The sequence below is a fragment of the Salvelinus namaycush genome, chromosome 31 (genome assembly GCF_016432855.1).
Source record: "Salvelinus namaycush isolate Seneca chromosome 31, SaNama_1.0, whole genome shotgun sequence".
Lineage (NCBI taxonomy): Eukaryota > Metazoa > Chordata > Actinopteri > Salmoniformes > Salmonidae > Salvelinus > Salvelinus namaycush.
Window position 1 is genome coordinate 37343183 of NC_052337.1, and position 21697 is coordinate 37364879.

The 21697-nt window shown below is 42.2% G+C and overlaps 1 protein-coding gene and 1 pseudogene across 2 annotated transcripts; one reads left to right on the forward strand and one right to left on the reverse strand.

Annotated features, from left to right (window-relative positions):
* The first annotated feature begins 686 nt into the window (after positions 1-686).
* LOC120025883 (sorting nexin-24-like) lies at positions 687-9549 on the forward strand. Of its 2 annotated transcripts, XM_038970596.1 has the most exons (7): positions 689-868; positions 1412-1495; positions 5982-6086; positions 6222-6316; positions 6441-6470; positions 7612-7676; positions 7853-9549. In XM_038970596.1, the coding sequence occupies exons 1-7, from the start codon at positions 800-802 to the stop codon at positions 7921-7923; spliced, it is 519 nt and encodes a 172-aa protein (XP_038826524.1). In that variant the 5' UTR covers positions 689-799; the 3' UTR covers positions 7924-9549. The 2 variants fall into 2 exon arrangements, with proteins under 2 accessions (XP_038826525.1, XP_038826524.1); XM_038970597.1 differs by lacking the exon at positions 1412-1495 and having other exon boundaries at positions 687-868.
* A 246-nt stretch (positions 9550-9795) lies between these two features.
* Positions 9796-20634, reverse strand: LOC120025595 (annotated as a pseudogene).
* Between the last annotated feature and the right edge of the window lie 1063 nt (positions 20635-21697).

Here is a 21697-nt window from a genome sequence, read left to right on the forward strand (position 1 = left end):
TGAATTTTCCAAGCTGTTTAAAGGCACAGTCAACTTAGTGTATGTAAACTTCTGACCCACTGGAATTGTGATACAGTGAATTATAAGTGAAATAATCTGTCTGTAAACAATTGTTGGAAAAATGACTTGTGTCATGCACTCAGTAGATGTCCTAACCGACTTGCCAAAACTATAGTTTGTTGACAAGAAATGTGTGTAGTGGTTGAAAAATTAGTTTTAATGACTCCAACCTAGGTGTATGTAAACCTCCGACTTCAACTGTATGTTTACAACTTAAATTCAAGGTCACTTTAGATTATTTGTATGACCCAAAGGGTTTGAAAATTATTAGATATAAGCAAGTACATACTGCGCCCGTGCTCTAAAACATTATTTGTGTTGTGAAATGCTTGTGCTTATGGTTAGTCTGCTAGCGGTCTCTTTTATCCTGTTTTGTTTGATATTTATGCAATGAAAGAAGATATAGCTGCAACGTTTTGATTTATTCCAGAAAATCTACTTGAATAAATAATTGTGACATTCATTGTGATTTTGTTTTTTTTAAATATAGATTTTTAAGCAGGTTTTCACGCAGTTGATTGATTTTAGAAACATATTGGTAGTCTCGCCTTGTAATAACTTTCCACCCCAGTAGATGGGAGCAGTGTGACTTTTTTGCCACTTCCATACTCTACAGAAACAAGAAGAAGAATCCATTCCAACACTAGCCGTGGCTAGCTACCAAAGCCTCCCTATGTGTCTGCAAGTTAATATATAACTCAGGATTTTATGCATTTAGGTTCGGGTTTGTTTTGCCAAAATGCATAACGTCAGGATTTCCATTCCATCGTTCCGCTCAGAGGACAATCCGATGGAGAAAGGGTACACGGTAAGATCTTGAATGTATTCACCAGTAAGCCTCCGCAAAACAACAATCATAGCTAACATTGCAAATTTGCAACAAATGGTTGAAAACAAACCAATAGCATATTTATTAACTTTGAGTATTGTTAGCGACTCTCAAGCCAAACTGTCAACCAATACTGTCAACTAACGTTTATTTGACGTGACTTAACCGAGTGAGAGTAGAGAAGACCCGGTTGGCGCGATCCATTCCATTTCACCAATTTTACAGACAGTAAAAACGTTTTTGACGATAACACTGCTCTTTAGTGACTTTGCTATCAAGGAAAACAACCGGGAGGTCAGGGAACGTGTTAAAGCAGTTGATTGATGTTTCACACGTTCCCTGACCGCCCGGTTGTTTTCCTTGATAGCAAAGTCACTAAAGAGCAGTTTGGTGTAATTAATGTATTTTGTTGAAAAATGTTGTTTTAAATGGCCATGACTGTCGATTGTGAATTGATTCAAGGCATATCTCTCTGTACGTTCACATTTCATAACCATGATGACTGTTTCTTTTCATCACCAGGTCTTTAAAATTGAGGTGCTAATGAATGGTAGACAGCATACAGTGGAGAAACGCTACAGTGAATTCCATAATCTGCATAAAATAGTGAGTTTGTGTACCACTGACTTGCACTACATGACCAAAAGTATGTGGACACCAGCTTGTTGAACATCTCATTACAAAATCATGGGGGATTAATAGGGAGTTGGTCTCCCCTTTGCTGCTATAACAGCCACCACTCTTCTGGGAAGGCTCTCCACTAGATGCTGGAACATTGCTGCGGGGACTTGCTTCCATTCAGCCAGAAGAGCATTAGTGAGGTTGGGCACTGATGTTGGGCGCAGTCGGCATTCCAATTTATCCCAAAGGTGTTCGATGGGGTTGAGGTCAGGGCTCTGTGCAGGCAAGTCAAGTTCTTCAACACCGATCTTGACAAACCATTTCTGTATGGACCTCGCTTTGTGCACAGGTGGCATTGTCATGCTGAAAGGGATTTCCCCAAACTGTTGCCACAATGTTGGAAGCACAGAATCGTCTAGAATGTCATTGTATGCTGTAGCGTTAAGATTTCCCTTCACTGGAACTAAGGGCCTAACCCAAACCATGAAAAACAGCCCCAGATCATTAATCCTCCTCCACCAAACTTTACAGTTGGCACTATGCATTGGGGCAGGTACCATTCTCCTGGCATCCGCCAAACCCAGATGGTGAAGCATGATTCATCAGTCCAGAGAACGCTTTTCCACTGCAATGGTGGCGAGCTTTACACCACTCCAGCCGACCATGGAAACCCATTTCATGAAGCTCCCGATGAACAGTTCTTGTGCTGACGTTGCTTCCAGAGGCAGTTTGGAACTCGGTAGTGAGTGTTGCTACTGAGGACAGATGATTTCTACGCACTTCAGCACTCGGCGGTCCCGTTCTGTGAGCTTGTGTGGCCTATCACCGTTGTTGCTCCTAGATGTTTCCACTTCACAATAACAACACGCCATTCTAAGATGGCCCCGAAGAACATGGCTGACGTTTTACATTCTACCAACCAATTTGTAATATTTTTTGCGTAACTTATTTTTTTACTTATTGTGTACACAATGTTGCTGCTAACGTCTCTTATGACCGAAAAGAACTGCTGGACATCAGAAAGTGATTACTCACCGCGGACTGGAAGAAACTTTTTCCTTTAACGAGTCTGACGAGAAGGATATCCTGCTTTCACTGGAACCACGCCTTTTGCGTGAAGAAAAGACGCCGGGAAAAGAGAACGCAGATCGGGCATCCTTCTGAGAATCCGGAGGCGAACGAGTAAACTCCCACTGCCTTCCATTCTTCTCGCTAACGTGCAATCATTGGAAAATAAAATTGATGACCTACAATTAAGATTGTCCTACCAACAGGACATTTAAAAACTGTAACATCTTATGTTTCACCGAGACATGGCTGAATGAAGATACGAACAATATAGCGCTAGCAGGATTTCCCATGCACCGGCAGAACAGAGACGCTACCTCTGGTAAGACGAGGGGTGGGGGTGTGTGTCTTTTTGTCAATAACAGCTGGTGCGTGATGTCTAATATTAAAGAAGTCTCGAGGTACTGCTCGCCTGAGGTAGAGTATCTTATGATAAGCTGTAGACCACATTATCTACCAAGAGAGTTCTCATCTGTATTATTCGTAGCCGTCTATTTATCACCACAAAACGAAGCTGGCACTAAGACCGCTCTCAACCAACTCTATAAGGCCATAAGCAAAGAAGAAAATGCTCACCCAGAAGCGGCGCTCCTGGTGGCCGGGAACTTTAATGCAGTTTTACCAAATTTTTACCAGCATGTCACATGTGCAACCAGGGGTGAAAGAAATCTAGATCACCTTTACTCCACACACAGAGATGCATACAAGGCTCTCCCCTGCCCTCCATTTGGCAAATATGGCCATAATTCTATCCTCCTGATTCCTGCTTACAAGCAAAAACTAAAGCAGGACGTACCAGTGACTCGCTAAATATGGAAGTGGTCAGATGACGCAGATGCTACACTACAGGACTGTTTTGCTAGCACAGACTGGAATATGTTCCGGGATTCATCCAATGGCATTGAGGAATACGCCACCTCAGTCATCGGCTTCATCAATAAGAGCATCAACGACCACGTCCCCACAGTGACTGTACGTACATATCCCAACCAGAAGCCATGGGGATTACAGGCAACATCCGCATCAAGCGAAAGGCTAGAGCTGCCGTTTTTAAAGGAGCGGGAGACTAATCCAGAAGCTTATAAGAAATCCCGCTATGCCCTCAGACGAACCATCAAACAAGCAAAGCGTCAATACAAAATTAAGATTGAATCCTTCTACACCGGCTCTGACGCTCGTCGGATGTGGCAGGGCTTGAAAACTATTACAGACTACAAAGGGAAATCCAGACGTGAGCTGCCCAGTGACGCGAGCCTACCAGACGAGATAAATGCCTGTTATGCTCTCTTCGAGGCAAGCAACACTGAAGCATGCACGAAAGCACCAGCTGTTCTGGATGACTGATAAAGCTCTCGGTAGCCGATGTGAACAAAACCTTTAAACAGGTCAATATTCACAAAGCTGCTGGGCCAGACAGATTACCAGGACGTGTACTCAAAGCATGCGCGGACCAACTGTCAAGTGTCTTCACTGACATTTTCAACCTCTGCCTGACCGAGTCTGTAATACCTACATGTTTCAAGCAGTCCCTGTGCCCAAGGAAGCGACGGTAACCTGCGTAAATGATTACCGCCCTGTGGCACTCATGTCGGTAGCCATGAAGTAATTTGAAAGGATGGTCATGGCTCACATCAACAGCATCCTCCCGGACACCCTAGACCCACTCCAATTCGCATACCGCCCCAACAGATCCACAGATGACGCAATCTCAATCACACTCCACAGTGCCCTTTCTCACCTGGACAAAAGGAACACCAATGTGAGAATGCTGTTCATTGACTACAGCTCAGCGTTCAACACCATAGTGCCCACAAAGCTCATCACTAAGCTAAGGACTCTGGGACTAAACACCTCCCTCTGCAACTGGATCCTGGACTTCCTGACGGGCCGCCCCCAGGGGGTAATAGTAGGCAACAACACGTCTGCCACACTGATCCTCAACACCGGGGCCCCTCAGGGGTGTGTACTTTGTTCCCTCCTGTATTCCCTGTTCACCCACGACTGCGTGGCCAAACACGACTCCAACACCATCATTAAGTTTGATGACGACACAACAGTGGTAGGCCTGATCACTGACAACGATGAGATGGCCTATAGGGAGGAGGTCAGAGAACTGGCAGTGTGGTGCCAGGACAACAACCTCTCCCTCAATGTGAGCAAGACAAAGGAGCTGATCGTGGACTACAGGAAAAGGAGGGCCGAACAGGCCCCCATTAACATCGACGGAGCTGTACTGGAGCGGGTTGAGAGCTTCAAGTTCCTTGGTGTCCACATCACCAACAAACTATCAAGGTCCAAACACACCAAGACAGTCGTGAAGGGGACACGACAAAACCTTTTCCCCCTCAGGAGACTGAAAAGATTTGGCATGGGCCCCCAGATCCTCAAAAGGTTCCACAGCTGCACCATCGAGAGCATCCAGGACCTATATAATAGGCGGTGTCAGAAGAAAGCCCATAAAATTGTCAGAGACTCCAGTCACACAAGTTATAGACTGTTTTTTCTGCTACCGCACGGCAAGCTGTACCGGAGCGCCAAGTCTAGGACCAAAAGGCTCCTCAACAGCGTCTACCCCCAAGCCATAAGACTGCTGAACAATTCATAAAATTGCTACCGGACAATTTACATTGACCCCCCCCCCCCCCCCCCCTTTGTACACTGCTGCTATTCGCTGGTTGTTTGTTACCTATGCATAGTCACTTCGCCCCCACCTGCATGTACAGATTACCTCAACTAGCCTGTACCACTGACTCGGTACCGGTGCCCCCTGTATGTAGCCTCGTTATTGTTATTCTTATTGTGTTACTTTTTATTATTACTTTTTATTTTTGTCTACTTGGTAAATATTTTCTTCTTGAACTGCACTGTTGGTTAAGGGCTTGTAAGTAAGCATTTCACGGTAAAGTCTACACTTGTTGTAGAGTTGACCGGGGCAGCTCTAGCAGGGCAGAAATTTGACAAACTGACTTGTTGGAAAGGTGGCATCCTATGACTGCGACTTTGAAAGTCACTGAACTCTTCAGTAAGGCCATTTTACTGCCAATGTTTATCTATGGAGATTGCATGGCTTTGTGCTCAATTTTATACACCTGTCAGCAACGGGTGTGGCTAAAATTGCCAAATCCATTAATTTGAAGTGGGGTCCACATACTTTTGTGTATATTCCTGGTGCAAGAACAGAGCCCACAATACTTTCAGAACATATACTGAGCCATCATTGTCAATAATGTTATACCGCTGGACTAGGTTAGTGGGGTGATAATTAGTGGAATAGCCTTAGTCTATGGGTGAAGGATATGAAAATCATAATAGCTGGAATTAGGCTTGAGCTAGGCTTTGAATTTTTCCTCTACCCTAATCCATGCCCTGTAACCATGCTCAATTTGAAATGTGCTTCTTTCAGCTGAAGAAGAGCATAAAGCTGCCTGAGATCCCCTCTAAGCATGTACGGAACTGGGTTCCCAAAGTTCTGGAGCAGAGAAGACATGGTCTGGAACTCTACCTACAGGTAATGGAAAACACCTACAGGTTTACATGGACTATTTCCTCTAACCCATATTTTGTATCAATACAGCTCATTAAAATGGTACAATACATTTTTTTCTTCCATTTGCTTTTGTTTCTTGTGTTCATTATTTAACAGACTATAATTATGGAGAATGAAGTTCTCCCAAAGATATTCCTAGATTTCCTCAACATCCGCCACTTTCCCTCGCTGCCAAAAACAGAAAGTTGTGGGTGAGTTTTTATACAGTGTGCCCTATATAGAACATCTCTCCTCTCCGCAAGAATAGAGTTCATGCCTTTTATGTAAAAATCCCCAAACTGATTCTGAGTCTTGTATGTTTTTCTATCATTAAAGGTCATTTGAAATGGAATCTGAAGAGTCAAGGTTTGTTAAGTGATTTTGAAAGGTTAATCCATTTTGAATGTTATATTGTTTTTGTTCCTATCAATTCCCTGTGTCATTTAATGTTTTCATGTGTATCTGTGTTATTGGCGTTCAACAGGCAGAAATCCGTCCGGTATTACGTAGCACCGTAATAGTTGCTCTCACTACACTGGAAGCTTAATAGGAATACGACTTTTAGATTGCGAAAACCTATAGCATACATTGTCAAATTTCAATACTGGCCTATGTCATAACTCGGGAAGATGTCTTCTCTCAAATGAGCCATTGACCATATTTTAGTGATATTCCTACCTCGAGATATTTGTAATTTAATGGAGGGTCTAGCACATTTTTCCTATTTGTCTGCTTCTTTAGTCCAGGGTGCATTGTATGGTGCAGTTGCCAGAGATATTATAAAGATATTATAGAAAGGTGATAGGAATGCAGGTTGAACATGGTGAGATTGTATACTCCTAAATTGGTAGTGCAGTTTGTTTAGGCGATTTTACAGCTAACTAGCTCCGTTACATGCTGATATTGTCTTTGGTAATATTGTGTGTAGCTACTTTTTCTAGCTAGCTAGCCCATAGAGAGCATTGCATTGTGGATTTTGTAATCGACTTGAGCTGCAACGGATTTCCACAGCGATTTTATTTTTTATTTTTATTTTTTTCCGCCATGCTTCTACCAACCTTGTTATAACGCCAAAATGAAACATTTGTTCTCAAAAAATATTCTTCTCACATATTAGTGTTATTTAACACTGTAAATTAAAGGAATGAGTGGTTTTGGGTGGATTTTACCTTTGTATAGTTTGAGTTTATAGTAGTTTGTGATGTAGGTTAATTCCAAAGTATAATGTCAAAATAGCTAACTATTCGGCATAATCGGCACTATCGGGCCCCGTGTGGCTCAGTTGGTAGAGCATGGCGCTTGCAACGCCAGGGTTGTGGGTTCGTTTCCCACGGGGGGCCAGTACAAAAAAAAAAAAGTATGAATGTATGTACTTGTAAGTCGCTCTGGATAAGAGCGTCTGCTAAATGACTTAAATGTAAATGTAAATAATTTTGTCAGAGGTCTGGCTTTATCAGGCTTGTGATCCTTAACCCCCTTATCCTTCTCCTTCCTGGTCTCTCTGTAGTAAACTGACCCATCAGCCAACCATGATCTACCAGCGAGACCCCTACCTGCTCCCATCCACCCACGGTAACATATCTTTACACATCTTCACAATGCCCATGAATAGACAATCAATATCATTGCAATATTAAAGTGAGATCTCTTTGTGTAATATTTAATTATGTAAATACAATAGCTAATCATTTGAAGGGGAACCATAATATTGTATAGAACAAATCAGTTTGACTTTTTTCTCCTCATAGATACATTTTCAAATGTTGTCATAGAAGGAGTGATACATGGAATATTTTACCCAGACCTTCAACCAAGGTAGAGTTACTGTATGCCAGTTTGGAGGACTTACTACTAACTCTTGACGACAAAGGGATGATTCAGAAATGTACAACTTGTAAGCGTCTCAATTTTGTGAACATTATTCTAATAGTTGTGTGTGTGTGGATATATACAATTTTTATCTATTCATAGTCATTTTGTAGTTTGTTTCCCAGCATTAATGGATATGTTGATGAGATGCATTTTCTGAAGTATTGTTACTCAAAGATGAACACTACTGTATCATGATCATGGTTGCAAAGGGAGGGTATATTACTGAACATTTTAAAAGTTACCAGTAAACTACCAGAATTTGGTAATTTTCAAGGATTTTATTTAATCTACTACAAAACATCTAGTGGCCCATTTGGGTACATCACAGGTGTCTAATCTCTGGCCTTCTGTGTGGCCTTATCACATGTAAAATAAATAATCAAATAAGATCACTTTAAAATAAAAAATTATGACAACGCTGTCAAGGATTATCCTAAATGTTAACCATCAATTTAGTGAACAACATTGGTGTTTAATATTAAATATGCTTTTTTTCATTAACTAGGCTATTTTCTCTTGATCTATCCACTAGAAACTCATGGATACAGATATATAAAATTAATATTATACTGACACTCAAAGTTTATTAGGTACACTACCCCGTTAACAAAAATGGAGCTAAGGCATATGCATATAGACTCAGCCTTATGGACCGGCAGGCTGTATGCATCTACTAATGGTATTTCCCTAAAATGAAGGTGAGACCTCACAGTTTTACACTGTGATATGTTGATGAAATAACCTTAATAGGTCAAACGGTTAACTCTATATATTAGCTATGAATTAATGAAGGGCAACCGATCAAGTGCGTCAAACGGCTGGTTAAAAAGCTGAAATATAAAAAGGGAAGCTGAACTTGTCTGTGTAATAAGATGTCTTTTGTTTGTCTGCCTTTATCTTAGAGTGTGTCTCTATTGTAAAGAAGAACAATGTGGTTCATTGTTGCTCTTTTTGAACGTGGGGCTGCTGCTGTAAACCTACAACAAAGGGCCATTTTAAAATGCCAGAGTTTTGATGCGACTAAACCTCTCCAGATGTAAACTCTTAGCGGTGCTGTAATGTTCCACTGATGGTAATGCACAGTTGATACTTTTTTTGTAGAGTTTAGTTGGTCTAACATTACTTTGCACTTGTCATTCGTTAGACAATTATGGATGGTTAATACTATAGATACTCTAAAATATGAGGATGGCCTGGGCATTCTATTGACTAGAATTCTCTGCCATCCTTTATTTCTATCCAATGTGTTCTCTGAATTGAGACCAGGTGGACCCTGGTGAATAATTTTTAATTTGTTAAATGAAAGGTAAATTTGGGTTAGTTTAAGTCATGTATAGAACTGCCCACTTCAACTGAGATAAAATCATGCCCGGTGTTAACAAATCCAATGATTTTTTTTTGTGTATCTTCCTTGTGTATATAGCATATGCATGTCCTGTACAGTATGTATCTTGTGCCATGACACCCTACCATTAAAGACACTGTGGCGTTGTACTGTAGCACTTTAGGCAGAGCACAGTAATCTGTAAAATATCATGATTAAGACAGACCGCAATAAAGCATGACACTTCAATACCGGTTTCTCTTTTTTTCTCAACTAATGAGTGAAACTTCCTGGCATTTGTGTGGACTACATATTCATAAAACTTTTTCATTTCACCCGTTTAAGGTTTACCCAAAATCTGAAACATACATGAGCGTTCACGTTCAAACACTGAGAATGCGAATTTTGTTTCACGTTCATAGAAAAGTACCAGCTGCATTTTGGAATGCAAATGGTGACAAGTCAAACATTTACCATAGGTTTCATAATGCACAATGTCATTTGTCTCATAGTAAAGCTAGCATATGAAGTTCAGCTCCACCACTACTTGACAACTTTATTTGTATTGCTTTTAAGTCTTTTAATGAATTTCTTGTTAACACATTTTATTCTAGCTAGCTATGTGTAGGTACCTATCAAGTAAACAAAATGATTACCCTCAATCAAATGACCTCATTAAAAGTTAGGCATAGCAAAGAGATACCTTTTGTGAAGGTGCATGTTGGATTTAACTTATGAAAAATGGATACTTCTGACAATATGCAAAATTAAACAACCTTGGACTATTTTCTTTTGTAAAACAGAAGGATCAGTCGTAACACAAAGTTGCCCCTGCACAATTTCAAACACCATGCAGGCTTTTACAAAAATCCTTTGGCAGTCTAGCATCTTCTCACTGTCATTCAAACACATTCATTAATTTACTAATACATTTTCTCACACAAAAACAATACTCCTAGAGCTCATCGTGGCCGACCTCGTCCTGGTTGGCCTCTGTCTCTGGTTCCTTCATGGTGGAAAAGGCCACTTCCCTGGTCAGCTGCTCCAGAGGAAGGAGGCCCACCGCCAGGTTACGCATAGCTATGGCTGTCAGAAACCTACAACACAGAGCGCATGGTACCCTCAAAGATATGTTCCTTATATTTACAATCTATGACATGTACTCCTTCCTAAAATGCTAATGTCTACATTAAAGAGAATTCAGTTTCCACATTTTTAAACATCTCCAGCACCATCCGAACATTAACCTTGACGGGATCGGTCCCCCCACCCCCATGGCACGGTTGAGCTAACGTGATTAGCATAAGGTTGTAAGTAACAACAACAAAAAATCCCAGGGCATAGATGTCTGATATTGTCAGAAACCTTAAATTCTTGTTAATCTAACTGCACTGTCCAATTTACAGTAGCTATTACAGTGAAATAACACCATGCTATTGTTTGAGGAGAGTGCACAATTATGAACTTTAAATGTATTAATGCACATTTGGGCAGTCTTGATACAACATTTTGAACAGATGTGCATTGGATCAGTCTAAAACTTTGCGCATGCACTGCTGATATCTAGTGGCCAAAATCTAAATTGTGCATGGGCTAGAATAATACATTATGGCCTTTCTCTTGCATTTCAAAGATGGTGCAAAAAAGAAAACATCTTTTACCAGATTTAATGTATTATATTCTCCTACATTAATTTCACATTTCCACAAACTTCAAAGTGTTTCCTTTCAAATGGTATCAATAATATGCATATCCTTGCTTCAGGTCCTGAGTTACAGGCAGTTAGATTTGGGTATGTCATTTTTGGTGAAAATTTAAGAAAAGGGTCAGATCCTTAAGAGGTATTAAGATACACTACATGGCCAAAAGCAGCCACACACAAGCCTAAGATCACCATGCCAAGCGTAAGCTGGAGTGGTGTAAAGCTCGCAACCATTGGACTCTGGAGCAGTGGATAAGCGTTCTCTGGAGTGATGAATCACGCTTCACCATCTGGCAGTCCGACGGACAAATCTGGGTTTGGCGGATGCCAGGAGAACGCCACCTGCCCGAATGCATAGTGCCAACGGTATAGTTTGGTGGAGGAGGAATAATGGTCTGGGGCTGTTTTTCATGGTTCGGGACCCTTAGTTCCAGTGAAGGGAAATATTAATGCTGCAGCATACAATGACATTCTAGACAATTATGTGCTTCCAACTTTGTGGCAACAGTTTGGGGAAATCCCTTTCTTGTTTCAGCATGACAATGCCCCCGTGCACAAAGCGAGGTCCATACAGAAATGGTTTGTCGAGAATGGGTGTGGAAAACTTGACTGGCCTGCACAGAGCCCTGACCTCAACTCTATCGAACGCCGACTTTGAGCCAGACCTAATTGCCCAACCTCACCAATGCTCTTGTGGCTGAATGGAAGAAAGTCCCTGCAGCAATGTTCCAACATCTAGTGAAACGCCTTCCCAGAAGTGTGGATGCTGTTATAGCAGCAAAGGGGGATCAACTCCATATTAATGCCCATGATTTTGTAATGAGATGTTCGACGAGCAGGTGTCCACGTACTTTTGGTCATGTAGTGTATGTGAAAATGGCACGTTTCTATGTTTCTATGTACTGTTGGGGGTACAGGAGGACCAGGGTTGGGAAACACTGGCTTAGCACTTCCTTTATGTTACGTGCTAGTTCCTATTGTGTGTGTTAGTTCCATTTGTGTGTACAGTGCATACGGAAAGTATTTAGACCCCTTGACTTTTTCCACATTTTGTTACATTACAGCCTTATTCTAAAATTGATTAAATTAAATATTTTTTCCCCCTCATCAATCTACACACAATAACCCATAATAACAAAGCAAAAACAGGTTTGTAGACATTTTCAGAAATGTATAAAAAAAAATGTAAAAAGATGTTATTTACATAAGTATTCAGACCCTTTACTCAGTACTTTGAAGCACCTTTGGCATCGATTACAGCCTTGAGTCTTCTTGGGTATTTAGCTACAAGCTTGACAAACCTGTATTTGGGGAGTTTCTCCCATTAGTCTCTGCAGGTCCTCTCAAGCTCTGTCAGGTTGGATGGGGAGCATTGCTGCACAGCTATTTTCAGCTCTCTCCAGAGATATTTGATCGGGTTCAAATCTGGGCTCTGGCTGGGCCACTCAAGGACATTCAGAGACTTGTCCCAAAGCCACTCCTGCGTTGTCTTGGCTGTGTGCTTAGGGTCGTTGTCCTGTTGGAAGGTGAACCTTCAACCCAGTCTGAGGTCCTGAGTGCTCTGGAGCAGGTTTTCACCAAGGATCTCTCTGTACTTTGCTCCGTTCATCTTTTCCTCGATCCTGACTAGTCTCCCAGTCCCTGCCGCTGAAAAACATCCCCACAGCATGATGCTGCCACCACTGAGCTTCACCGTAGAGATGGTGCCAGGTTTCCTCCAGACGTGACGCTTGGCATTCAAGCCAAATAGTTAAATCTTGTTTCTCATGGTCTGGGAGTCCTTTAGGTGCCTTTTGTCAAACTCCAAGCGGGCTGTCATGTGCCTTTTACTGCGGAGTGGCTTCCATCTGGCCACTCTACCATAAAGGCCTGATTAGTGAAGTGCTGCAGGGATGGTTGTCCTTCTGGAAGTTTCTCCCATCTCCACAGAGGAACTCTGGAGCTCTATCAGAGTGATCATCGGGTTCTTGGTCACCTCCCTGACCAAGGCCCTTCTACCCCGATTGCTCAGTTTGACCAGGCGGCCAGCTCTAGGAAGAGTCTTGGTAGTCCCAAACATATTTTATTTAAGAATGATAGAGGCCACTGTGTTCTTGGGGACCTTCAATGCTGCAGAAATGTTTTGGTACCCTTCCCCAGATCTGTGCCTCGACACATCCCGTCTCGGAACTCTACGGACAATTCCTTCGACCTCATGGCTCAATTCAAAATCAATTGAATTGACCACTGGTAGACTCCAAGTTGTAGAAACATCTCAAGGATGATCAATGGAAACAGGATGCACCTGAGCTCAATTTCAAGTCTCATAGTAAAGGGTCTGAATACTTATGTAAATAAGGTATGTTTTTAATTTTTAATAAAGGAGCAAAAATGTTACCAAAAAAACTGTTTTGCTTTGTCATTGTGGGGTAGCGTGTATATTTTTAAGGAACATTTATTTAATCAACTTCAGAATAAGGATGTAAGGATGAAAAAGCGAAGGGGTCTGAATACTTTCCGAATGCGCTGTATATTTAAGCCCTGACCTGTTCTGTTGCGGACCCGCTCCTGCAGTTCAAACAGCTTAGTGAAGTTCCTCTGTAGCGCTGCCTCTGTGGTGTTGCCGTAGATGTACATGTAGCAGGACGGCTCCTCAGACACTGTGTACACCTTATGGTAGGTGTACAGCAGGAAGCTGCTCACACACACATACAATGAGTACTCCTAGCAACATCATGGCAACTGGAATGTGAAACTTATGTTTAGCAGTAAGTTCCACACCATTATAATGACTACAGTACAGCTGTCATCCATTGAAGGGTGGTATTACAGGCTGGCTGAAGCAGGTAGGGTGATGGAGTATACCTGCTTCTGCTCTCCAGGTTGGAGCATGTAGTTCTTCTTCTCATCCACTATCTCAACATTCAGCAGGCCCTGCAGCACCTGCACACTAGTGTTGCCCAGGTCCTCACTGACATAGTTATCTAGGTGGAGACCTAGAGGAAAGACGAACCAACACATGCATGATTAGGATTGAAATGTACTTTGGGTGAGGAATCAGTAATCACCATGTTGGCCCTTTCCTATTCTATGTCACTCGGCTCCGTCATATCCTCACATGGTCTCTCCTGTCATTCCTATGAGGATGACACAACTACTTTTCTCCTTCTCCCCCCTTCTGACACCCAGGTGGCGACACCCATATCTGCGTGCCTGGCAGATATCTCAGCTTGGATGTTGGCCCACCACCTCAAGTTCAACCTCGACAAGACGGAACTGCTCTTCCACCCGGGGAAGGCCTGCCCGCTCAAGACCTCTCCATCACGATTGACAACTCCACAGTGTCAGCCTCCGAGTGTGCAAAGAACCTTGGTGTGACCCTGGACAACACCCTGTCGTTCTCTGTAAACATCAAAGCAGTGACTCGCTCCTGCAGGCTCCCAGCTTGTGCCATCAAACCCCTGCAACTTATCCAGGACGCTGCAGCCCTCCTGGTTTTCAACCTTCCCAGGTTCTCCCATGTCACCCCGCTCCTCCGCACACTCCACTGGCTTCCAGGCGAAGCTTGCATCCACTACAAGACCATGGTGCTTGCCTACAGAGCAGCAAGAGGAACTGCCACTCCCTATCTTCAGGCTATGCTCAAACCCTACACCCTCAACCCTACACCACCTCTGGTCTCTTGGACCTCCCATTCCTACAGGAGGGCAGCTCCCGCTCAGCCCAGTCCAAACTCTTTTCTGTCCTGGCACCTCAATGGTGGAACCAGCTTCCCCGTGAAGCTATGACAGCTGAGTCCCTGCCGATCTTCTGAAAGCACCTCAAACCCTACCTCTTCAAAGAGAATCTTAAATAATCCCCCTCCTTACTCACCTTGAGTAAAAGTCTATTTACTATGTCTGTGATGTAGTTGACCCACCTAGCTATCTTAAAATGAATGTACTAACTGTAAGTCGCTCTGGATAAGAGTCTGCTAAATTACTAAAATATAATTACTCTCAATGGAAAACAATGAGGGAGAGGGGGAGACCCCGAACCTGGGAAGTCTGCGGTGAAGACTCTGTCTGGTTGTCCAAAGAGTTCTCGATCTCCTGAAACTTGGTCCTCCAGGGAGAGAGGTCCACCAGCAGAGGTGTGAGCCATGGATTTGGGCGGAATGGTGACCAGTCTGCCTTCACAATGTTCACACAGGGGTCAAAAATCCTAAACGGATGGGAAAAGAGAATTCAAGACCAAACTGCGAAGAACATTTCTATCCATGTGGAGGATGTGAAAGATCACAAAAAGGCCATGTAGTACTGTTGTTGGAAGCATTCATTGATGGACACCCAGATGTCAAAGTAGATCTCTGGGTCAGAGATGTTGTAGTGAGGCAGGTGGTGGCTCAGGCAGGTGGCATACTGCTTTGACTTTCTTATATGAACTGTAACTCAGGAAAATTGTTGAACTTGTTGCATGTTGTGTTTATATTTCAGAAAATTATGTCATGGCTTTAGAAGCTTCTGATAAATGATGTCAATTAGCCTGAGTCAATTGGAGGTGTACCTGTGGATGTATTTCAAGGCCTACCTTCAAACTCAGTGCCTCTTTGCTTGACATCATGGGAAAATCAAAAGAAATCAGCCAAAACCTGCGATTTTTTTTTTGTAGACCTCCACAAGTCTGGTTCATCCTTGGGAGCAATTTCCAAACGCCTGAAGGGGTACCACGTTCATCTGTACAAACAATAGTACGCAAGTATAAACACCATGGGACCACGCAGCCGTCATACCGCTCAGGAAGGAGACGCCTTCTGTCTCCTAGAGATGAACGTACTTTGGTGCAAAAAGTGCAAATCAATCCCAGAACAACAGCAAAGGACCTTGTGAAGATGCTGGAGGAAACGGGTACAAAAGTATCTATATCCACAGTAAAACGCGTCTTATATCAACATAACCTGAAAGGCCGCTCAGCAAGGAAGAAGCCACCGCTCCAAAACCGCCATAAAAAAGCCAGACTACGGTTTGCAACTGCACATAGGGACAAAGATCGTACTTTTTGGAGAAATGTCCTCTGGTCTGATGAAACAAAAATAGAACCGTTTGGCCATAATGACCATCGTTATTTTTGGAGGAAAAAGGGGCAGGCTTGCAAGCTGAAGAACACCATCCCAACTGTGAAGCACGGGGGTGGCAGCATCATGTTGTGGGGATGCTTGCTGAGAGAGGGACTGGTGCACTTCACAAAATAGATGGCATCATGAGGGAGGACAATTTTGTAGATATATTGAAGCAACATCTCAAGACATCAGTCAGGAAGTTAAGGCTTGGTTGCAAATGGGTCTTCCAAATGGACAATGACCCCAAGCATACTTCCAAAGTTGTGGCAAAATGGCTTAAGGAGAACAAAGTCAAGGTACTGGAGTGGCTATCACAAAGCTCTGACCTCAATCCTATAGAACATTTGTGGGCAGAACTGAAAAAGCAAGAAGGCCTAAAAACCTGACTCAATTACACCGGCTGTCAGGAGGAATGGGCCAAAATTCACTCAACTTATTGTGGGAAGCTTGTGGAAGGCTACCCAAAACGTTTGACCCAAGTTTAAATTGTTTAAGGCAATGCTACCAAAAACGAATTGAGTGCATGTAAACTTCTGACCCACTGGCAGTGTGATGAAATAAATAAAAGCGGAAATAAATCATTCCTTCTACCATTATTCTGACATTTCACATTCTTAAAATAAAGTGGTGATCCTAACACCTAAAACCGGTAATTTTTACTAGGATTAAATGTCAGGATTTGTGAAAAACTGACTTTATATATATTTGGCGAAGGTGTATGTAAACTTCTGACTTCAACTGTATATAAGGAATATCAAAAGGGACAGTATAAGATCCCTTTCTACTACCCCTGAACAAGGCAGTTAACCCACTGTTCCTAGGCCGTCATTGAAAATAAGAATTTGTTCTTAACTGACTTGCCTAATTAAATACAGGTAAAATAAAAAATAAAAAACAAAACTGCACTCCAGATCAGGACAGCAGGATTTATGGATCAGTTTTACTTCTACAAAGCCTCCTTCCACACCCCTCTGCAACTCCCATCGTTCTGCTGACTCAAGCTAGTCTACACTACTGTTTGGCGCTGACGGATAGCAGTGTTGACACTGATTGAGCAATTATTCTGGTAACCCGTAGAGTTGGGAAATAACTTTAGCTGACAGTGGTACACAGTGACTCCCAACTGTGACATTCAAATCAGGGCTTTTTCTTAATTCAATACATGGAAAGGACTACAAGTTTATCACAAACTCATCCTCCATTTCTACAGGAGTAGTACCTGTGTGATGAAGTGAGAGTAAGGCAGGAAGAACTGTTCAGCCAGGTAAAGAATGGTGAATAGAGTTGCCAGCTTGTGTTTAACCCGTGTTTTAGAGGCCTTGGGGGCAGAGTGGATCCTGTAGAGGTGTTTTGGGTCTCTGGGTAAACACAGGAGATGCTGGGCTGTGGGGGAGGAGACGTGAGCGGCAGCACTGGCCTGAGGAACTCTGGGAAGCGACTAAAGAAGTGCCTGGGCCAGTCGGGGTAGCAGAAGAGAGGACTCGTGGCCAGCATGGTGTAGGCAAACATACCTGGAGATAAAATAAAGGACAATGTGATCAATAGGGGATTATAGATTAACTTAAATAGTGGATCATTATAGAAAAGATAGCTTTGAAAATGCTTTCTGGGTCACAGGAGACTGCTTGCATTGTGTTGCCCTCAAGGTTAGGCCGTCATTGTAAATAAGAATTTGTTCTTAACTGACTTGCCTAGTTAAATAAAGGTTAAATACATTTTAAAAAGATAAGTGATAAGGAAATACTTATCAATGCAATCGTTTAATGACGAGGCTTAGTAATTACAAGCAGCCCTCATGGATTTTGTAGTTTGAATTATAATATTTGATCATTCGTTTCGATAACTAAATACAATTAATCAATGGGTTCTCATCGATGCTGAAGAGTTGGGAATTCATACAGTGAAAGTAACTGACAAAGAAAATGCCAAAAGGGCGTGTAGCGTCGAAAAACAGCAGATAGCCGGCAGACAGATCCAGACAAAGACCACCTCCATGGACAACCAGTAGACTCACCATTTCATTAGGCAGAATCATCCTGTGGGACAGACACACAGGATAAAACCCATACAATCTTGTGAGATTGGGGCAGTTTGATAAGCCGCGCAAAACATGACAGAGCAGGGCCCTGTTTAACTAACCTGAAAGGGTCAAAAAAGCCAATGGTGTGCCAAGTATGACATAGAATATCCCCCCACCCAGTCTGCATCCAATTTCTTGATTCCAGCAATGAAGTATACTATGAAAATCTGCCAAGGACATATATCAAGATATTCATATTATAGGAGCATCCTAAAAGTTTATCACACACATGTAATTAGGCAGATACGCTTAATAGAGTAGTGATGAAGACAAGTTTCCATGGATTCAATATAATGAATTTGGCACAGACCTGAAACCTCAGAAGAGTATAGTTCCAAAGTGGCACTTGGGCATTCTTTTTCTTAGGATTACGTAATCCATCTATTGACCTGAAAATAATAATATACAGTACCAGTCAAAGGTTTGGACACACCTACTCACCTACTCATATGGAAAAAGGTGGCTACTTTTTGATGACAGGTTTGCACACTCTTGGCATTCTCTCAACCAACTTCATGAGGTAGTCACCTGGAATGCATTTCAATTAACAGGTGTTCCTTGTTAAAAGTTAATTAATGTGTTTAAGCCAATCAGTTGTGTTGTGACAAGGTAGGGATGGTATACAGACGATAGCCCTATTTGGTAAAAGACCAAGTACATATTATGGCAAGAACAACTCAAATAAGCAAAGAGAAACGACAGTCCATCATTACTTTAAGTCATGAAGGTCAGTCAATCCGGAAATGTCAAGAACTTTTAAAGTTTATTCAAGTGCAGTCGCCAAAACCATCAAGTGTTACCAGCCTCAGAAATTGCAGCCCAAATAAATTCTTCACAGAGTTCAAGTAACAGACACATCTCAACATCAACTGTTCAGAGGAGACTGCGTGAATCAGGTCGAATTGCTGCAAAGAAACCACTACTAAAGGACACCAATATGAAGAAGAGACTTGCTTGGGCCAAGAAACCCAGGAGCAATGGACATTATTCCAAATTTGAGATTTTTGGTTCCAACCGCCGTGTCTTTGTTAGACGCAGACTAGGTGAAAGGATGATCTCCGTATGTGTGGTTCCCACCGTGAAGCATGGAGGAGGAGGTGTGATGGGGTGGGGGTGCTTTGCTGGTGACACCGTCTGTGATTAATTTAGAATTCAAGGCACATTTAACCAGCATGGCTACCACAGCATTTTGCAGCGATACGCCATCCCATCTGGTGCTGCATCAGATGACCTGGCCTCCAATCACCCGACCTCAACTGAAATGAGATGGTTTGGGATAAGTTGGACCGCAGAGTGAAGGAAAAGCAGCCAACAAGTGCTCAGCATATGTGGGAACTCCTTCAAGACGGTTGGAAAAGCATTCCAGGTGAAGCTGGTTGAGCGAATGCAAAGTGTGCAAAGCTGTCATCAAGGCAAAGGGTGGCTTCTTTGAAGAATAAAAAAATATTTTTTGTTTAACACTTTTTTGGTTACTATATAATTCCATATGTGTTATTTCATAGTTTTGATATCTTCACTATTATTCTACAGTGTAGAAAGTAGTAAAGATAAAGAAAAACCCTTGAATGAGTAGGTGTGTCCAAACTTTTGACTGGTACTATATGTACATAAGTGTGCATTCACTGACACACACACACACACACACAGAAAGATACTGAAAAAAAAGAATGTCAATTAACCAAATATATTATACCTAACAACTCTTTAGTACAATGGTTTCATAAGAGATGAACTACTCACCAATATCTGTTGGCGTCCATGAATGTCAGCTGCAAGCCAATGAGGCCGTAAAGGTAAGAGTGGTTGTTCCATGCTGTTTTGTCCAGGAAGAAGATGTACCAGTAGGTGGATATGAACATGAGACAGGAGAGGCGGTAGAAACAGCCCAGCATGATTCCCACAGCACCTATAAAGAAGACACAAACATGGAAATTGAACATTGATGCTCTCATTAAAACACACACACACAAAGGGGACAGCATACAGTTGCTGTTCTAATCACTGAATCAGAACTTGACCTACCAAAGAGCATCACCACATAGACCAGGTACATATAATCAAGAGGCAGCAGCTGCAGGAAGTTGAAGAGAGGGAAGCGGCACACGGGAGCCCCATCCAGGTACTTGTAGTCCAGGTGGCTAAGGCCTCGCTCCTGTGTGATGTCTATTGTCATTATCATGCCTGCAGGACAGAGACAGGGGAAGAGACAGAAGATGATAATATCTTTCATTTAGCAGACGGTTTTCTCAAAAGCGACTTAGTCATGCGTGCATATATTTTACATATGGATGAGCCTGACAGCTCACCAAACAGGAAGTGGAAGATGCCCAGAGAAGCAGGGTCAGTCGGGCGGTTTAGGAGATACACCAGGTGATGCCAGGAGGTCAAGTCTTCCTTCTCAAACCCAAACAGATGCTTCATCCTGCTCTCACTTTCCACTACCCTCTCTGCTGTTGGTGCCGTCCCCTTGTCCATGGTCCCTTCATCACTACTCCCAGAAGAGTCCCCCTGTTCTGAAGACTACTCAATGAAAGGAGCACCTAAGCGAGAAGGGGAAAGATGTATACCAATTCACACTTCAGAAGAGAACCATCTTTACCCTACTGTTCACAAGAATGCAATAGGTATGTGTTGTGTACTGTATGTAAATTCCACAATGCACTATAAACCATAAGACACAATGAATTGTTTTTCCTGATTATAAACTCATTGCGTATGTTGCACGTATAAGGATGTAATGCAACTCACTTACCGTAATTAACGTATTACTCAAACTAAATCTCACCTTGCTATAAACAGTGTAACAATTTACTGAAAGCAGAGCTGCAAAGCAACAATTGTTACATACCTGCAGCAGCATTGTCGCACGCCCCTGCCTCCTCTAACGAGTCTCCCTCCCGGATCCGGGATCCTCCTCATCAAAAAAGCTGACTAGCATAGCCTAGCCTAACGGGACAGGGATATCATATAATATAATTTCATGAAATCACAAGTCCAATACAGCAAATGAAAGATAAACATCTTGTGAATCCAGCCATTATTTCCGATTTTTAAAATGTTTTACAGCGAAAACACAATATGTATTTATATTAGCTCACCACAATAGCCAAATACACAACGCCATGTTTTCACCATGTTTCCACCGCATAGGTAGCTTTCACAAAACCCACAAATAGAGATAAAATTAATCACTAACCTTGAACAACTTCATCAGATGACAGTCTTATAACATCGTGTTATACAATACATTTATGTTTTGTTCGAAAATGTGCATATTTGAGGTATAAATCGTAGTTTTACATTGCAGCCACCATCACAAATAGCACCAAAGCAGCCAGAATAATTACAGAGAGCAACGTGAAATACATAAATACTCATCATAAAACATTTATGAAAAATACATGGTGTACAGCAAATGAAAGATAAACATCTTGTGAATCCAGCCAATATTTCCGATTTTTTAAGTGTTTTACAGCGAAAACACAATATATATTTCTATTAGCTCACCACAATAGCCAAACACACAACGCCATTTATT

Bases quoted from the DNA above. Each gene is read 5' to 3' on its own strand.
- LOC120025883 (XM_038970596.1), top strand. From the start codon at position 800: ATGCATAACGTCAGGATTTCCATTCCATCGTTCCGCTCAGAGGACAAT. The intron at 869-1,411 runs GTAAGATCTTGA...TTTCATCACCAG, and splicing joins CGATGGAGAAAGGGTACACG to GTCTTTAAAATTGAGGTGCT. The intron at 1,496-5,981 runs GTGAGTTTGTGT...TGCTTCTTTCAG, and splicing joins TCCATAATCTGCATAAAATA to CTGAAGAAGAGCATAAAGCT.